Source organism: Drosophila guanche, unplaced genomic scaffold (assembly GCF_900245975.1).
Source record: "Drosophila guanche unplaced genomic scaffold, DGUA_6, whole genome shotgun sequence".
Classification (NCBI taxonomy): Eukaryota; Metazoa; Arthropoda; class Insecta; order Diptera; family Drosophilidae; genus Drosophila; species Drosophila guanche.
The window spans coordinates 1851108-1867992 of NW_022995747.1; the positions used below are offsets into that span (position 1 = coordinate 1851108).

At 45.5% G+C, this 16885-nt stretch overlaps 3 protein-coding genes across 5 annotated transcripts; 2 read left to right on the forward strand and 1 right to left on the reverse strand.

Moving 5' to 3' along the window:
- Positions 1-2261: 2261 nt before the first annotated feature.
- On the reverse strand, positions 2262-12311 carry LOC117583832. Of its 2 annotated transcripts, XM_034272426.1 has the most exons (7): positions 12088-12310; positions 6414-6818; positions 5754-6210; positions 4316-5717; positions 3144-4252; positions 2973-3074; positions 2262-2868 (listed from the first exon to the last, which is right to left on the reverse strand). In XM_034272426.1, exons 2-7 carry the CDS (start codon positions 6666-6668, stop codon positions 2573-2575), a joined length of 3621 nt encoding a protein of 1206 aa, XP_034128317.1. In that variant the 5' UTR covers positions 6669-6818; positions 12088-12310; the 3' UTR covers positions 2262-2572. The 2 variants fall into 2 exon arrangements, with proteins under 2 accessions (XP_034128317.1, XP_034128316.1); XM_034272425.1 differs by having other exon boundaries at positions 4316-6210; positions 12088-12311.
- A 337-nt stretch (positions 12312-12648) lies between these two features.
- LOC117583833 (serine protease easter) lies at positions 12649-14092 on the forward strand. Its single transcript, XM_034272427.1, has 4 exons — positions 12649-12818; positions 12883-13058; positions 13119-13266; positions 13327-14092. Exons 1-4 carry the CDS (start codon positions 12734-12736, stop codon positions 14022-14024), a joined length of 1107 nt encoding a protein of 368 aa, XP_034128318.1. The 5' UTR covers positions 12649-12733; the 3' UTR covers positions 14025-14092.
- A 1196-nt stretch (positions 14093-15288) lies between these two features.
- Positions 15289-16683, forward strand: LOC117583810 (protein HEXIM1). 2 transcript variants are annotated; one of them, XM_034272391.1, is made up of 3 exons: positions 15289-15444; positions 15610-16155; positions 16218-16683. In XM_034272391.1, exons 1-3 carry the CDS (start codon positions 15423-15425, stop codon positions 16673-16675), a joined length of 1026 nt encoding a protein of 341 aa, XP_034128282.1. In that variant the 5' UTR covers positions 15289-15422; the 3' UTR covers positions 16676-16683. The 2 variants fall into 2 exon arrangements, with proteins under 2 accessions (XP_034128282.1, XP_034128283.1); XM_034272392.1 differs by having other exon boundaries at positions 15299-15440; positions 15606-16155.
- The last annotated feature ends 202 nt before the right edge of the window (positions 16684-16885 follow it).

A 16885-nucleotide genomic window follows, 5' to 3' on the forward strand; every position in this document is an offset into this window, starting at 1 on the left:
AAATTTATAAATTTCGAGTGCTGCCGCATAATGACTGCCGGCTCACTGTCTACTAGGACCCATGGTGAGTAATGAATAAAAAAATTGCCTTCTTTGGTTTTTTCTTTTGTTTGTTTTGTTTTTTTTTTTACTAAAAATATTGTATTATATTTTCAGGGTAAAATATTCAGTTGCCATAAAATCAATCAATTCTTTTTTCCATTTGCTGTTGGTTTTTGTATTTTTTTTTTGTTTCGTTTTCTTAAAGTATTTTGTTTTGTTTTTGTTTTTTTTTTTCGTTTATAATAATTACACAAATTAGATCACAAAAATGCACATAAATTACAAAAATGAAATTGTACCTCATACCGAAAACTTGTATAAAAAAAACGTCAACTGATGGAAACGAGGTGGCAGGGGGCCACAGGGGCAGCAGGGAGCTCTTACAAAATATATCTACCAATTGTGGTGTAAAAAATAAATTTAAAGCATAGAGAAATACATGGGTAAAGTTTCGATAAACATACATTTTTGTTCGCGTCACTTGCACAGCGAAGTAGATCAGAGTAGGGGTTTTTTGGGGGGAGTAATTAACTAACTGAAGGACGAATACATACAAGTTCAGTTACATCTATGCATATAGAGATAGAGAGTGAGAGTGCGGGAGTTACACATATCATATCATATAATATATTACAGAGTTTCCATTATGTTTAAAGTAGTTCCATCTTCCTTCAAGAACTTCCCCCGTAAATGATTGCCAAACCCAAAGGGTTAGCCTGATGAGTGTGCTGTGTCTGTGTCTGTGTGTGTGTCGTGGGGTTCTGATGATGGATGCTACAACATAATGCCAAGTCGATGCATGTGATACATATACAAATACAATGGGGTTTATCCAGGGTTTTATTAAACGAAACTTTTGTTTTTTCATTCATTTAATACTTGCTTAGACGACTGATGAGAAATGAAAACTTACAATGTCGGGGAAGATGATTTGGGTTTTTTGTGTGTTTCTGTTTGGAATGAAATGATTCGGGGATAAGTCTGTTGGGGCGGCTGTGGGGTTATTGATTGGTTGTGAGTTCCTTTTTTTATATCGTATTTTAAAGCGTAACAGTTTTCTTGCATGTTGTTTTTTGTGTATATGTGTTTCGTTATTTGTAGATATATAATATAATATATATACTATATACTCGTATATGCCCCTTTTTATATATAAATTACGTGTGTGTGTGTGTGTGTGTGTGTGTTACTAACTAAAGAAAATTACAATTTACTTTAAGTTCTATTTATACTTGAATATTTTACAGAAGAATCGCAAGTTACAAAAACTCAAAAACGTTGATTTTGGGTTTGTTTCGGGGGCAGCCTAATTTTGCTTTTTAAAATTGTTTAGGCTAAATTAAAATCGAGTTTTAAAGTTTCTTTTGTATTATTTTTTGTTGATTTTTCTCTCTCTCTTTTTTGTTTTATTTTTTGGGGAAGTGTGGGGGGGAGTTTTATGGTTTAAATTAAAGCTTACTCTTAAGTTGTATGGTGTTTCATATATATATATAGTATTTGTTGTATATATATATATATTTATATATGTTTTATATAAGTATATAGTATGTATATTTAGTAATACGATTCGCGGTTTTCAAACTAGTCCCTTGTACGTTGTATGTGTGTGTGTGTGTGTGTGTGTAAATGGAGCTGTGTGTGTGTGTACAAATCAATTATAAAACACAAAACTAACTAACATTAATTATTATGCTTATGCTTCTGTTTCTGTATTTCCTTGTTTTGATCTCGATCTCGAGTGTAAAGTGTTTTCTGCTGTAAATGCGCTCCCACAAAATGGTTTAAACAAATTAAGTTGATTACTTGGCTGAATGATGATTGATGGGCAGATTTAATTGCTTCTGATTCCATCAATGCCAGCGAATTTAATTGAAAATCGAAATTTGTTTGCCAAGTTTCTGCCTTCTGGCGTTTTCTCTTGTCTGATTTCTGATTCCTTTCTATATGTTTATCTGTTTCTGTCTGCTTGATTTCTATGTTTATGTATAATAAAGCTGAACTCAACAATTCTCAAGTTGTTTTTGTTTACATTAAGATTTTTATAATGCTACGGCTGTGTGTTTGTATGTATGTGTCTTGTGTGTGTGTGTGTGTGTGTGTGTGTTCGCCATACATTTTCATTCTTGCTTGTTTCTTTTATTAGGTATTTGTTGTTTAAATTGCATTAAATATTTTATCGAAATTTTTTTTCTCTCAATTTTTTAGAATTTTTTGTAGTTTTTTTTTTTGTTTGTTTTGATTTTTTACATTTAAACCCCATATCTATACGATTTCCATAATGCATATGTGTGCAGGAGATGATACACGAATGTACATTAAAGCAGCATATACATATATATATATAAATATATATAGAAGTGTGTGCCGAACCAGAATCTGGTGAGAAATGTTGCCGAAAACACCACGAAAACTCTTTACGAAAGCTGCTCAGAAGTGCAGTTTCAGTTTATAGCTCGAAAGATCGCTTGAAAGTGACGCTAGTTGTGTGCCAGCTATAGCCTTTGACCTGGTCCTCGACCGGGACCGCGTCTTAGGTCTGCACCAGGCCGCGTATGTCCGCCACGGAGGCGGAGGCTGGCGTGCAGCTGCTATTTGCGCTGTTGCTGCTGCTGTTGCCGCCGCCGCTGCTGCTGTCGACGAACAGCGTGGCGGCATCGATGCCGGACGTGTTCGTTGAGCTAATCACACCGTCGGCTAACATATCATCGAGGAAATCGTTAAGCAGGTCATTGTCCTCGGAGCCGACAATCGTCTGTTGCAGACACTTGAGGTTCTTGTCGGCGATCTCGAGCGCCCGATCCATGGCCTCGCATTCGGCTTGTTGCACTGCGCGGGCAGGCGGACAGGACAGCGATTGCAATGGCAGCGAGGGCACACATTAATTAGTACAACGAAAAACAAAACAAGTAAAATTGCTGTTAAATACACACCGGATTGAAATAGCTCGTTGAAGGCATCGTCCGGCAGCGTGTCGAACACATTTACCAGATCGTGCTCCTCCAGCAAGTGGGCGCCATTCAATGCTATGTCATCTGGAAGATCAAATAAAGGTTCAGCAGTTAGCGAGAGTTCTGCTAAGGAGGCAATGCAAAGGTACGTACCAGCATCGTTAGCGCCAATCAGCTCCGATTCGCTCAGGCCACCCAGTCCCGTGTCCTCGGAGCTGGCATACGCCGAACTGTTCTCGCATATGCCGAACATGTCCTGGCCCAGCAGACTCGCAGTGTTGGCCAGAGCCAAGGTCGTGTGCTGCCCGTTGTGCGTTGGCTGGCCAATGGCATTGCCAAAGGCTGCGTTGAACGAGGGGAAACTATTGTTGTTGTTGGTGTAACTCATATTGTTGTTGTTAAAGTGTAGGCTATTGTTGTTGTTGTTGAGTAGGTGGTTTTGTGGCTGCAGATCCCCACCTGCAGCCGCCAGCTGTGCCACAATTTGGCTAATCTCTTCGGCCTTTATATTGATATTGGCACTGGCCAGCAGATTGAGGCCACTCTCCAGCTGCTGCACCTGCGGATCAGACTCGAACTTGAACAGTGGCGTCTGATGTTGCTGCTGCTGTGGCTTCGGTTGGTAGTCACCGCTCAGAGGAGCTAGCGCTGGAGGTATGGACAAGTGTGACAAACCGGGCAGCGGCTGTGGTGCAGACACTGGAACTGGCGCGGGTGTGGCTGTGGGCGGCGAGTAGGACAGCTGGGAATGAGAGTTGGCCGATGAACACTGCGAATTACTGGCTATGGACTCCAGCGATGTGGTGCTGCTCTTTCGTTGCATCACTGCCGATGGCATCATCGGCAGCGTGGTTATTTGGTGGCTCATCATCTGCTGCTCAGCGTTCGGTTTCCTGCCCCGTTTCTGCGGCCGGCTCACAGGATTGGGATTTGCCTTGCGTTTGCGCTTGCCTGCCATGCCGACAGCTGGTGCTGACACTGCCAGTGGCACTCCTGCCAAGGGCAGATTCGCGGCAGTTAGCTTGGCCGTTGGCCTGACCATCTCAAGGCCGGCACGCAGGTGGCTGTGCAAGGTGCACAGGGGCAGCGTATGCAGAACATCGAAGACAGGCGCCAGGCAGGCTGTGCCGTCCATGCGCCATGCCGCACATGGCTGGAACAGTTGCTGTGTGCTGTTGTTCACAATGTGGCGCTCACAGTGAGCGGCCATGGTGAGCGTGGGTAGTCCACAGGTGGCCACAAGACAGCGATTGCCAATTCCACTGCAAGAAAGAAAAATTCGATTAATTTCAGTGCTGAAAAAAAAGAGACAAACATCCACTCACATGCCCTGCTGTTGTCCTGCGTGATCCTGATATTTGACCAACATATTCTGGACGCACTGTAGACGCTGGCGAGCCGCTCGCACTGGCAAATCCTGCAGGGAACGCGTGGACAGTAGCTGCAGCGCCTGTCGCCTCAGCATACCCTTGCGGACGGCAATCCGTTCCTCGCGGCGATTGCTGGGCGAGAGAGGAGTGTCGAGGACCACATCCCTGCCGGTGGAGTGCATCCAATGCTGTTGCACACAGTACGGCGAGTCCGTGGCATTGTCCGTCAACTCATTCTCATTGATCGTCGCTGAGTAACGCTTGGAGGCGGCCTTGCGACGCCGCTGCCGCACAGCAGGTTCAGCATTGTCTGCAATCGGATTCGGATTGGAAATCGCTTTTGGTTCCGGTGGCTTTGACGCTAAGTTTTTCTTGGCGACACTCGCTGCATTGTTGGTTTTGTTGTTGCCTTTTCTGCCGTCAGCAGCAGCTCCTGGCGTTTGACGTTTTGGCGCAGCGTTTGCATTGACGGCAGCATTAGCATTGGCAACTTTGGAAGACATTTGTTCTGTTTTTATGGTTGTTGCAGGAGTTGCGGGCGGAGTGAGGGGTGTGGGTGTGTGAACCAGAGACATTGCCTGGCTGGCTGCTGCTGAGACGACCAACAGTGGGCCGGCAGCGTGCACAGCAGATGGAGCGGGTGGCAAAGAGACTTTGGAGCTGGGCGCCAATGCAGGAATGCCGCCAGCTGTCTGCGGCAATCGATGAGCCAGCAGCGGTGGTGTGGTCACCTCTGGCGGAGTTGGCGGCGTCAGTGGAAGCACCAACTTGACTCCGTTTGGCTGCTTTTGTCCTGCTGTGGCTGCTGCTACTCCGCCCACTCCCGTACCGGCCATCAAAACTGGCGGCTTGCGAAAGATAACATTGACGGGTATCTCATTGAGATCGCTGTCATCCAAGGTGCTGGTGGAATGTTTCTGTTTCTGTGGAGGAGCGGCAGCTGGAGGATGAGCCGCCGCTTGGACTGTTCCCGTATTGAACACCGTCAGTGGTGGCGGCTGTGTCAGGTTGTAGGTGGCCGTTCCTATCGTCTTGTTTAGTGACTCTACCATGTGGTTATGTTGCTTGCTATTATTATTGTAGTTGTTGTTGTTGTTGTTCTGGCATGTCAGCGGCAAAGACTTTTTCTTCTTCAGGCACTCCACTTTCTGCAAGTGCTGGGCCAGGGTGGTGTGATGGAACTTCGACGGCGGAAGTGGCAGGCCACCCTTGGGCGAGACAATCGGTGCCACCATGGCGGTCACAGCTGCAGTGGGCGTCAGTGTGGGCGAGGGTAACGAGGCGGGCGATGTTGGCGGGCTGACCAATGCAATGGACACAGCCTGGAGCTGATGATGATGCTGCTGCTGCTGTTGCTGGTACGGATGCTGCTGCTGCGGCTGCGGCTGATGCTTCTGGCTGGTGTCCAGAATAAGCGGCGTCTGCCACAGCGAGGGCGTGTGGGAGTACAGTGGCGGCGGCGGCGTTGTCGGCTGCTGGCATGCCTCTGCTGCTAGTTTCTCCTGCTGCTGTTGCTGCGGCCGAACGATGCAGACGTTGGTAGCCCGCTTCGGTGACGCTTGCGCTTGCAGCGGCAACTGTGACGGCGACAATGCTGGCTGCTGTCTCTGAGATTGCGTGACATTATTGAAATTCGTTGTTGCTGTTGCTGCTGTTGTTGTTGCTAAAGACGCCTGCGCCTTTGCTGTTGATGCTGCTGCCGCTGCTACGGCTGCTGCTGTGGCATTCAGCTGTGCCACAAGATTGGCCTTTCTGTTGCTTGCCCCAGCAGCTGTTGCTGCTAGCCTCCTATTGTTGTTGCTGCTGTTGCCGTTGCTCTTGTTGTTTTCGCTTAGGCGGGCTCGCGATTTCTACAAACGCGAAAAAAGACAAAAGATACGTGTAAGAGTTTGACATGAAAAAAAAAATAAAAGGGTTAACAACTCTTGTCGTGCCCTTGCTGTGGTGGGGGCAGGGCAGTGCCTATTCTGCAACTATAACTGCAACTGGGTGCATTGTTTGGATTGTCTACAAAAGGCACGGCCCGACAATGCGTCCCACTTATGGCACTTACCTGTGCATTGAATAGAATTGGCGGCGCGACTGAAACGGTCTCTGTGAATGCATACGGATCCGAGTCCTCTGTCGTCGTCTTGCCGGCGACGCTCTCCCCGGGCGTCAGCGTGGCTGCTGCTGTTGCGGCTACTGCTGTGCTTAAAGCTGCCGCTGTTGCTGTGGCAATTCTCTTCGTGGCTGTGTTTCTAGCTAGTGTTGCTGTTGCTGCTGCTGTTGTGGCTGGATGAAATCTGGACGCTTGCTGACATGACATGTCCAATGTGAAGCCGTTGCCGCTCTCTTCTGTTTGTCCTCTCCTCGTTCTTCTGTATGTCCCCGCTGTCTCCTCTGTTTCTGTTGTTGCTGCTGCTTGGTGCCTTGTCTATTATTTTGTTGGTTCGTCGCTTTACTTTTCTTATTTGATCTGTGGATGCAATATAGAATCGATAAGTCAGCGGAAATAAAAGCAGCAGCAGCCGGCCTGAGACGTCATAACAGGGCGTTGTCACGTGCTCTCCAAAATGCAGTTACACATGCATTCACTCTCACCCTCACAATCACACACACACACACCTACAAAGGCTCTCTGATTTACACACTGTCCCTCGCTCTCTCTCACTCTACGACACGCTCTCACACATACATTGACAGTGGCTGAGGGACGGGACTGAAGGAGAAACGAATGCGATAATAAAAACAAACTACAATCAAAATAAATATATCTGTTTCTTTCGCTCGTTCGTTGCTTTCTTTTGGCCTCTCTCTCTCTTCCGCTCTGAACGTCGCAGTCACTCTACCTCCCCATCCAGACCCATCCAGCCACCACCGTTAATGCTAATAACAAATGCTGATAATAAAGCGCATTCGCAATTAACTAGAAGGAAATAATAGGTTGGTTTCGCGCTACGACGCATTTGATACCCTTATAGAGCGATGGCTCATACATTTTCTGCTAATGCTAACCGATCTTGCCGGTTTCACAGCCTGGAAACCCAAACAGATATTTAGACTCGTTTTATGGGGTGGGAAACATCTGTTCAAAATCAAAATACCGCCTTGCAAGAGTATATAAATAATAATTACATTCTACATCGACATGCATATACATTATTCATATGTGTGGGTATACTATACACACAAGTCCGGTTAGACGGCATAGAGAACATTTGTGAGCACAAATTTGCATATAACTAAAAACCCTATGTACATATATACACACATGGAAAGACCCGTATATGAGCAACAACAAAAGAAATTGCGTATAAATAAATGAATAATATTGAACTTAGAAAAGCAACAATTATTGGGGCTACACGCCACAGCACTGGATCGCAGCGGATCGCAAGTGCAAAAGAGCGAGACAGAGTCAGAGACGCTGCACAGTGTAGCCAGATAAGCGGATAATGGGGACCACATATTACTGGATTTTTTCAGGGAACGAGGCAAGGGATATATAACAGACAGGCGATCTTAATGAAGGAGCAGAGAAGATTCAATAACTTGAGAATTTCATAATAATTTGGCAGATTGCTTTAGCAACAAAATTTTACCAACTAACCAACTGATCTGGAAGTTTCAAGTGAATCCCTTTCCAGGAAATTCGGACTTTTGGACTATGACTGTGCAAAATCATATCATCATGCAGACAACTTTGAGGCTGAGTGACTTCACCTGTACTTATCGCCTTATGTAGGGTGTCTCTATTATGAATAATATGAATCCCTCTTCATGAAAGGTATTCGTCACAGTGTGCACTTTCTATGTCTTCATTGTTTTTTTCATTTGCATTGCACTTTGATTAGTTTCACACACACACATATTGATTTCCATTTCCCTCGTTTTTTTCTTAAGGGGAGGAAATCCATTTCATGATTACACCCGAATAACATCAAACTTGTCGCTAAATGTGGGGGAGGATGAGGGTGAGGGAGTGTACTGCTTCTTTGTTTGCTTATGTTTTCTTAACATGTTCTGCGAAAGAAGGAAATGACTTTGAAAGCATTTGCAAGAATCCCTGCTAACACGCACACACACAAACAGTTCGTTCTCCCCCACCCACAAGTGCTGAGGCATTCAAGAGCACCTCATATCCCACTTCTTATACGTGTGCCTGAGCGCAAGTGTGTACGTGACAGTTTTGTTTATGATTTCGTTTTATTTATTCATTGCGAAAAACCGTTGAGTCGAATGCGCTAAGAGAAGGATGGCGAGACGGGGCGGGGGAGGCAACACGATACGCACGGCATTGAAATCTTTAAGGTTAAAGACGAGCGAATGAATACGCATTCGCAATTCACAATACACAGCCAGACCTCGTACGCACCACGCACCAGAGAAGCCAGAAAAGCAGAAACACGGGCCAGTACATCAAATAAATTCCGACTAAAGGTTTTTGATCTCAAGAGTCCATCTACCAGAGAGAGAGAGAGAGAGAGAGAGAGAGAGAAAGGAAGAGCAAGAAGACTACAACGAGTTGCTTTTAACAGACAAATAAAAGAAAGAACGAACTGAGAAACCACACGAAAGCAGACTGTCGATAATTGCAAATAATGACGATGCTGGGAATTTGTTATTGTTTGCTTTTGTTGCTGTTCGAGCCGTTCGTTCTGTTTGGTATGGTTTGCTTCCTCTGCGATCTCTCCCTCTGTCTATCTCTTCTCTCTCTTGTCCATCTCCATCTCTGGCAAAGCCAGTCGCGAGGTTTTTGGCCATTTTAGGTCTTAAATGTTAACTCGTTTTTTTTTTTTACGTCCGACTTGGAAACACGCTCGAATGTCGAATGATAAGAGGCAGAGACAAGAAAAAGCCAAAGAATACCGAGACAAAAGAAGTCGAGGCAGAAAAGCTAGTGGCAAGACATCGGACTCCGGGTAGAAAACAACTACAAAAACAACAACAGAAAAACAACAACAGAAAAACATGTAGAAGCCTTACAAATCATTGTTGTTGCAGCTTTAAAAGAAAATGAGATCAGAGATCTTTTAAAGATATCTAATTGTTGTCGAAAGGAAGACGGTGCGGGCCTAGAAACGGAATGGAATAAAACATGGAAAACTCATGGGCAATGGTAGTTTTCCACAACTTTTAAAACAAAGCGAGACTTATGGTATTTCTGCTGCATTCATGAAATGAAATGTCCAACGGTTTTGGACAACCTTTTTCCCAGAACTTCCCGGGTTCCCGAGTTGATGCTGCTTCTGATTGCCGCAGGCAGCCACAACATGTTAAAGAAACCCCACGTTGAAAATGAAGGCCCTGGCTCATGAAGGTTGGTTGGCTTAGGAAACTTTGTCTGCTGAAATGTCTGCTCGGTAAACGAGCTCTATAGAGCCTATGCCCAGCCGCAGCCACAACTACAGCCAGGCTGCTAGGCAGGCAGGCAGAAAGCCGGTCGAGAGGTTAATTACGAGAGCAAAGCGTTTGCAGCGTTACGCTCACTGAGCTACAGCAACAGCTACAATTTACAACATAAAGAACCAGAGATATTTGTACGTATAGAAGTACCAGTGGACTGAACCGATTGTATGTACTACATTTGTAGTTCAAAATACTCTGGAAGGGCAGACTTCTTTGGGACCCTTCAGGAACTTAACATCCAGCATTCAGCATTCATTCAGCATCTGTCGACGCAAAACTAAAATTACATTTGAATGCACATTGCGAATGCAGGAAAGGCGACGGAGACGGCATGCCCGAACCCGTTTGCTGTCGTTGCTGCTTCCTTCATAACCGGAAACTGAAGGCTAAATTGTGTAAAGCTAAATATAAAAAAAAAGCTATATAACATAATGACGACAGCGACTACCACTGCCAAATGAGAGAAGAGGGAGAATATGCAGAAGAGGCACAGGCAAAGGCAGGCTGAACGTCAGTTGGAGGCAGAGGCAGGCTGAAACCGCAGCGTCGGCAGATGGAGGCAAAAGGCAGAGCACCAAGAGGCGGCCTGGCAGGCAGGTAGCAAGGCAGCCAGCGAAGCCAGACGAGCTCTCAGGCTCCACTTCAGCGGCGCTGTACGTAGGCCCGTCCGTCCACTTCCCACTGAGGTTTCTGCACTGCCAGAGCGGTATTTATGTGGGGGATGGTGGGGATAGATTGTTGATAGAGCCTGGTGGGACGGTGCAATGGTGGGTTGCTGTTGCTCCATCTCCACGACCAGGTTAACGAGGTTAGACGCATAACTTCCTGTTCCTTCTGTTTCCAGACAGGTTTACAAAACTGTGCTTAATGTTAGCACCAGCAGAACCCAAGTATGACCCCGTACATTTATAAGTTATTCCAAGATGTGAGGCGATTCCGAAACTAGGTTGAGAGAACTATTTCGTTTTGTTGTTAAGTGTAATCCAAGCTTTAATATAAGAGATCCGTTTTCACAGTAATCCAAACTCCGAACGGTTTACAGTTGTTTTCTGTGCACACTGAAACGAAGCAGCAGCTGTCACAGGTACTAGCGGAAAAACACAGCCAGCCGAGAACAGACACACACACACTTATATTTATGTATACATCTGTTCCGTTAAAGCCAAAGATAACGTTTGTCTGGGTCTCTCGAGCCGCAAGACTTTTTTTGGCAAAACAAACACACACACGCGCAAAGGCACAGACACAGCTCGGAGATAATCATGACTGTCGGAAAACGATATTAAGAGCACCACACACGGACATCTGATGCCAGCATGTATTCATACATATTTACATATGCATATGTGCTCATTTGCGTGAGAGAGGGAGAGGCCAATAAACAAATCAACAAAAACTAAACAAAACAAATTACAAATTCCGTGTAAATGAACTTTGGGGGAAGTAGCGCGACGAACGCGTTTTGAATTCCGTTTTAGCGTTTTGTTTGTCATCCGTTTTCGCACTATTTATTGTATTCGTATGTATGTACATATGTGGAGCGCACTCAAAAACCGCTGTTGCCGGCGTTTTTATGATTTCTTTTATTCTCGCTGGTTCCTCTCCAACCGTTTTCAAAGGCGGTGTCGCCCTCGCCCTTTTTCTCGTTTTCTCTTCCTTTTTCACTTTGTTTCCCCCACCTTATCCGGCCGTACCGTACACTTGTGTATTCGCACCGTGTAATTGCACATGCACTGCTTGGGTCTACGGTGGAATAACTATGAATGATTTTGATCAACTATATTTAATTGCTGTTAGATTCATTCTACATCTGCACATATACACCGAGTAATCAATGCGCGCTGTCTTTTTCTTTGATGCAAAACAAGAATGCGTCACTGCCAGCAATCAGCGCAACACTCAGCTCACACACACACATGCACAGGCTGCACACACACTCAGAGAGAGAGCACCGAGAGCGAGAAAAAAATTTACCCAACCTGATGACGAGCCAAACTAAACTGGCGCCGCAGCGCCGCGCGCAATATACTTGGTTTTTGTTGTTTGAGTACCCTTCCCATCGACAGGGTTGTCGACTGAGCGCACGGTGGCGATACTGCATAAAATGACTGAAATACTCAACGCAAATCATGCAGTGGTCTAGAGAGCAATTACCAAAGTTATTATTAATAACTTTTGTTGGAACATTTGTGGTCTGTTTTTTGTGATAAACGCATTTACAATGGAAGCTACCGGTACGTTGGCAACTCTAAGCAGCGTCTCACAGACACATTCACATATACCACAGCGCGCACACATGTACAGACACACATATTGCCAATTACGCCAGCACAGACCTGGGAATTTTTTCTTCGCCCTGTAATTCCACTTTCAAATGCAATTTTCGCCTTGAAATCTTTTAGTTGCAAACTCCAGATGATCTCTCAGCTGTAGGTAAATATATTTTGTAGCACTTTTTTGTGTTTTGGTTAATTGGGCATCGCTTTAAATGCGTTTTATTATTAAATTTTCGCTTCGAAAGAGAGAAGACAACACGCAACTAAGATGGCGGACAACTCTGTGCAACTGTGTGGGTGCGTGAGTAATTTGGGTGTGATTGTGTGCGGAGTTGCCAGACAGCTGGGTTCGATAACGTACCGCGCAGTCAAAACTGAAATTGATAACGTTTTTAAAATATTTCAAAGGAGAAGAGCATCTATTAATCTCTGTGTCCATTGGAGGGACGGACGATTGAGAAAACAATATTAAACCAAAAGCATGGGTCACCCAATTGCACAATTACGATTATGTTATCTGGATCTGGCTCAGCCGCTGGCTCTAGATGAGGGCTCTCTGGGGTTTTTTTCCCATTCCCAAGTCTAACAACTCTCAATTCAAATTCCCAGCCTCAGTCACAAGTCTTGTCGCACGCCCGTCGAGTCGATCGCCAGCCCACATCGGCTCAGATTAATATTCGTAGATCTCTGATCAATCCGTCGCGCCATGAGAACTTTTTCGGACCGAAGCACAGCCGCTGCGGAGGTTCTATGCGTTGCTATTATTTACTCGCTGGCATTGAGCTTGACCGGTAGGCGGGGGGGCGGGAAGGCAATGAACTAAGCTCTGTATGAAATTTCCATGTCAAATTGCAGCTCAGAGCACAGGTAACTGTATATCGAAGACCCAAAATGGAAGAACGCCTGGCCACTGCATCTCCATCAGGGAGTGCGAATACTTTATGAGGATATTGTCATCCGTGAACTTGGCCCAAAGCGATCGCATCCTGTTGCGCGACAATCAATGTGGTGCACGCGGACGTGATGTACAGGTATACACAGAGACTCGGGCTCTTTTGCTTAATTGCTGTCATCTCTCCAATGATTTGCAGGTCTGCTGTCCCAGCACGGATGGCCTGGGTTCACTCAAACATCCGTTGCTGCCCCAGGACTGCGGCTCCGTGAGATGGCAGCGCACAAATGTCACGGAAACGCGCATCAAGGAGTTCCCTTGGCTGGCACTAATCGAATACACAAAGGGTGAGTGGGTCTACCCCAGATAGCAAATTTCCGCCATGGTCACTCCTCAACCTTTTGCAGCGTCCAACGAGAAGATTCATGCCTGCGGTGGAGTGCTGATAAGCAACCGCTACTTGTTAACGGCGGCACACTGTGTGACCAGTGCTGCGGCCAATAATCTGCAGATTAGCGCCGTGCGGCTGGGGGAATGGGACACAAGTACGAATCCGGACTGTCAGTTCCAAGAGCATACTAACGTGGCCGACTGTGCGCCCGTTTACCAGGATATTGGCGTGGAGCAGGTCATCAGCCATCCGCTGTACAATAGAACGGACGAAAGCCAGGTGAATGACATTGCCCTGATACGCCTGGCCCAGCCAGCCCTTGTCAACCAGTTCGTGGAGCCCATTTGTCTGCCCAACAAGCAGCTGCGTGCCGACGAACTGGAGGGTCTGATCACCGAGGTTGCCGGCTGGCAGGCCAAGTCCAGCTCGCGCATGAAGAAGAGCACTGTGACGATCACCTCCATTGAGGAGTGCCAGAAAAAATATGCCCGCCAAAATCTGCACCTCCAATCCTCGCAGTTGTGCGGCGCCGCCAACTCCAACGAGTGCCATGGAAACTCGGGCGGACCCCTGATGTTGTACAAAAATGGTGGCTATCTACTGGGCGGCCTGGTGTCCTTTGGCCCAGTTCCATGCCCAAATCCCGACTGGCCCGATGTCTACACTCGTGTGGCCTCCTACGTTGATTGGATACATGGCGAGCTTAGGGCATGAGTGGAAAACTATTCAACCATACGCACTCGAATGTTTATACTTATGTAAATTTCTGTTAAACACTCACATACAGCAAAGGCCTTTGATTTATTTCATAATTCTTAAAAGTTCGTTTTTTGCGGATGTGCATAAAGCGATTGCAGGAATACCGCTAATGTTCACTCTCCGCCCTGTCAACTGTGGCATAATTATTGGAAATATTATGGATCTTAAAGAAGAATTAAAAGTCAGCTTTATTTATTATTTTATTTATTATTGTGAAAATGGACCAATGGCTTAGTGGGCTAACCTAGTTCCTAGTTTCACCCTCGGTATATTTACGGTATATTTGGAAAATTCCGTGGTCACACAAACAGGGTGTCCATTTACGGTATATTATATACTTTTGGGGATATTTCCATTTACTTTTTTTAAGGTACATAAAATCAACAATATAGGGTATCGAAACTCCCATACGCATGTTTCTCAAAAGTCCCTTGAAGACTTATCTCGCAACATGGGAATTTGTCTATTCCGTCATTCCTTACGTTTTAACCGTTGGCAACATTCTTTGTATGGGCCAGCAACATAACTCGAAAAGTGAGCAGCACTGTTCCCCAACATTTGTCACGGAATAAGCAACATTTAGTACCTTTGGAGGAATAGTTAACCTCGAATTGAAGAATATTTGGAAATCTCTGGCACCAATCAATACAAAAACAAATCAATCTCTGTTGACGAGCCATCTCAACGAAATTTTGCAGATTAAAGATACCGATAATGTTTCTAGATCGGTATATAGCTCAAATACATATGTACATAGACCATGTACCACCTATGAAAAGGTTAAAAGCATATTAGTCTAAAAGAAAGTCATTGTTAATATTTAAAGCAGCTGGTAAAATGGAAATTAAATATAAGGTATTCCACAAGTACCCATACTGTGCAATACTATCGGTTGGCCAGCAACAAATTGCCAAATGACGTAAAATTAAATTCCAACACACGTAACTTTTAATGCTATATTCTTGGTTGTCTTTTTTAATTTTAAACCTATTTTGCAATCATTCCAATATATATATTTCATGAAACTTATTTAATCTCGTGGGGAATCAGTGATGATTTGAGTAAAATAACATTTTTAAAGCTGAGAAACCCAACCAGCTGGTAATATTAAACAGAAGATCAAAGTCGTGGAATATTCTTTAAGATTACTGTATATTTACTGTATATTTTGAAAATTATATGGTATATTTATGGTATAATTCCGGGGGTCTGTCGGGATGTCAGTTCGATAAATCCGCGGTCACACTGCAACGAACTACACAAATTCGCGACAAATTGCAATTAAAAAAAAAACAATAAAAACAAACTTTAGCCCAAAAAAAGTGTCTAGAGTGTCAGTGTGTACGATTAATAATGGCAGAAGCTGTAAAAAAAGGTACAAATTGGTGCAGGACCTCTCAGGAAAAATGAAAACGAAAATCTTCCTGCGTTGTTTTCTTTCTTTTTCTCTGCCGCTGCTGCTGCTGCTGCGAAGCATCAGGCAGAGCTGCATTCGACGCAGAGGCGACCGTTACAATTTCCGATTTGAATTTTCTTGCAGAGAGCGCGTCGCAGAGGCCCCTGGATGGAGGAGGTGGAGGTGGAGGCAGTGGTAGCGGTGGTCCTCCCATGGCCAATCACAATTCCATGCCCAAAAGGAAGCATCGCCGAGGTAAAAAGTCGAAAATGGTGCCAAAAAAGACCAAGAACCAATGTCCGCAGTGGAAACTGGATATGGCATCGATACATCACGGAGCAACGACAGCCACCACACGCACCAAGCTGCTCCGTTCACGTTCGCTGCTCGTGCCCTACAACACGAATCGTTTCCTGATGGAGGAGCACATGTCCGAGGTGCCCAAAGATGACTCCGATGACAATTGCTTTGGCTCCCAGACAGAGGTGCTGTTCCTCTCAAAGGAGTTCTCCAATGTGTACGAGCGAGCACGCATTGAGCGACTGGAAACAATGAACAAAACGGATCTCATTCAAGAGTGTCTGCAAATCGAGGATCGATATTCCAAGGCTCAGAACACCGCCAAGGAGTTTGGTGCCAAAATTCGTTCGCTGGATGAAAAAATGCGTCAGCTAACGCGAGAGAATCAATGTGAGTGGCAAGGACTGCGAACTCTTAAATTTATAATTAATATTTCATGTCTTTCCCCCTAGTTTTGCGTTCTCACTTCCTTCGCTCGTGCTCCACAGCAGCGGGTCCAGTGGCGGCAGCAGCAGCAGCTGCGGCATCACCTCCATCAGCGGTTGCACCCACTGCCAGTTCTGCCTGCGAGCTGCAGGCCCGTCAACAGCCCCCGCAGCAGCAGCCCACGCCGATGGACTCTTCCAGCGAAGACAGCGAGAGTGATAGCAGCAGCACAACCTCGAGCACCACGTCCAGCACAACCTCGAACAGTAGCGATGCCCACGAGATGGGTGTGGCAGGGCTAAACATTGCCAATGGCCATGCAGAGCGGAGCAACCATGAGGGGAGACACAGTCGGTCCAGGTCTCGTTCGCCCATACATCTCAACGGACATGCCAATGAGGAGGAGCGTCTCGGTCTGCTCGATCCCAATCCCATGGATGAGGATGATGGCAACTCCAGTGATGAGCCAAAGAACGGCAAGTGAGCAACAAAGAGGAACATGTCTCTCTCCCCACTCCTTATGTAAATAGATGACTCAAAATATGTGGTAGAACATCTGGACAGATCATTGTTTAGTTGTTTAAGACACGTGTAAACGCTTCAATTGTATTTTTTTCAAACCTTTTTTATATCCACACAAACTTAACACCTTTTAAGATGTTGCTTCATACCGTTTAGCGATTTTAGTGCATGT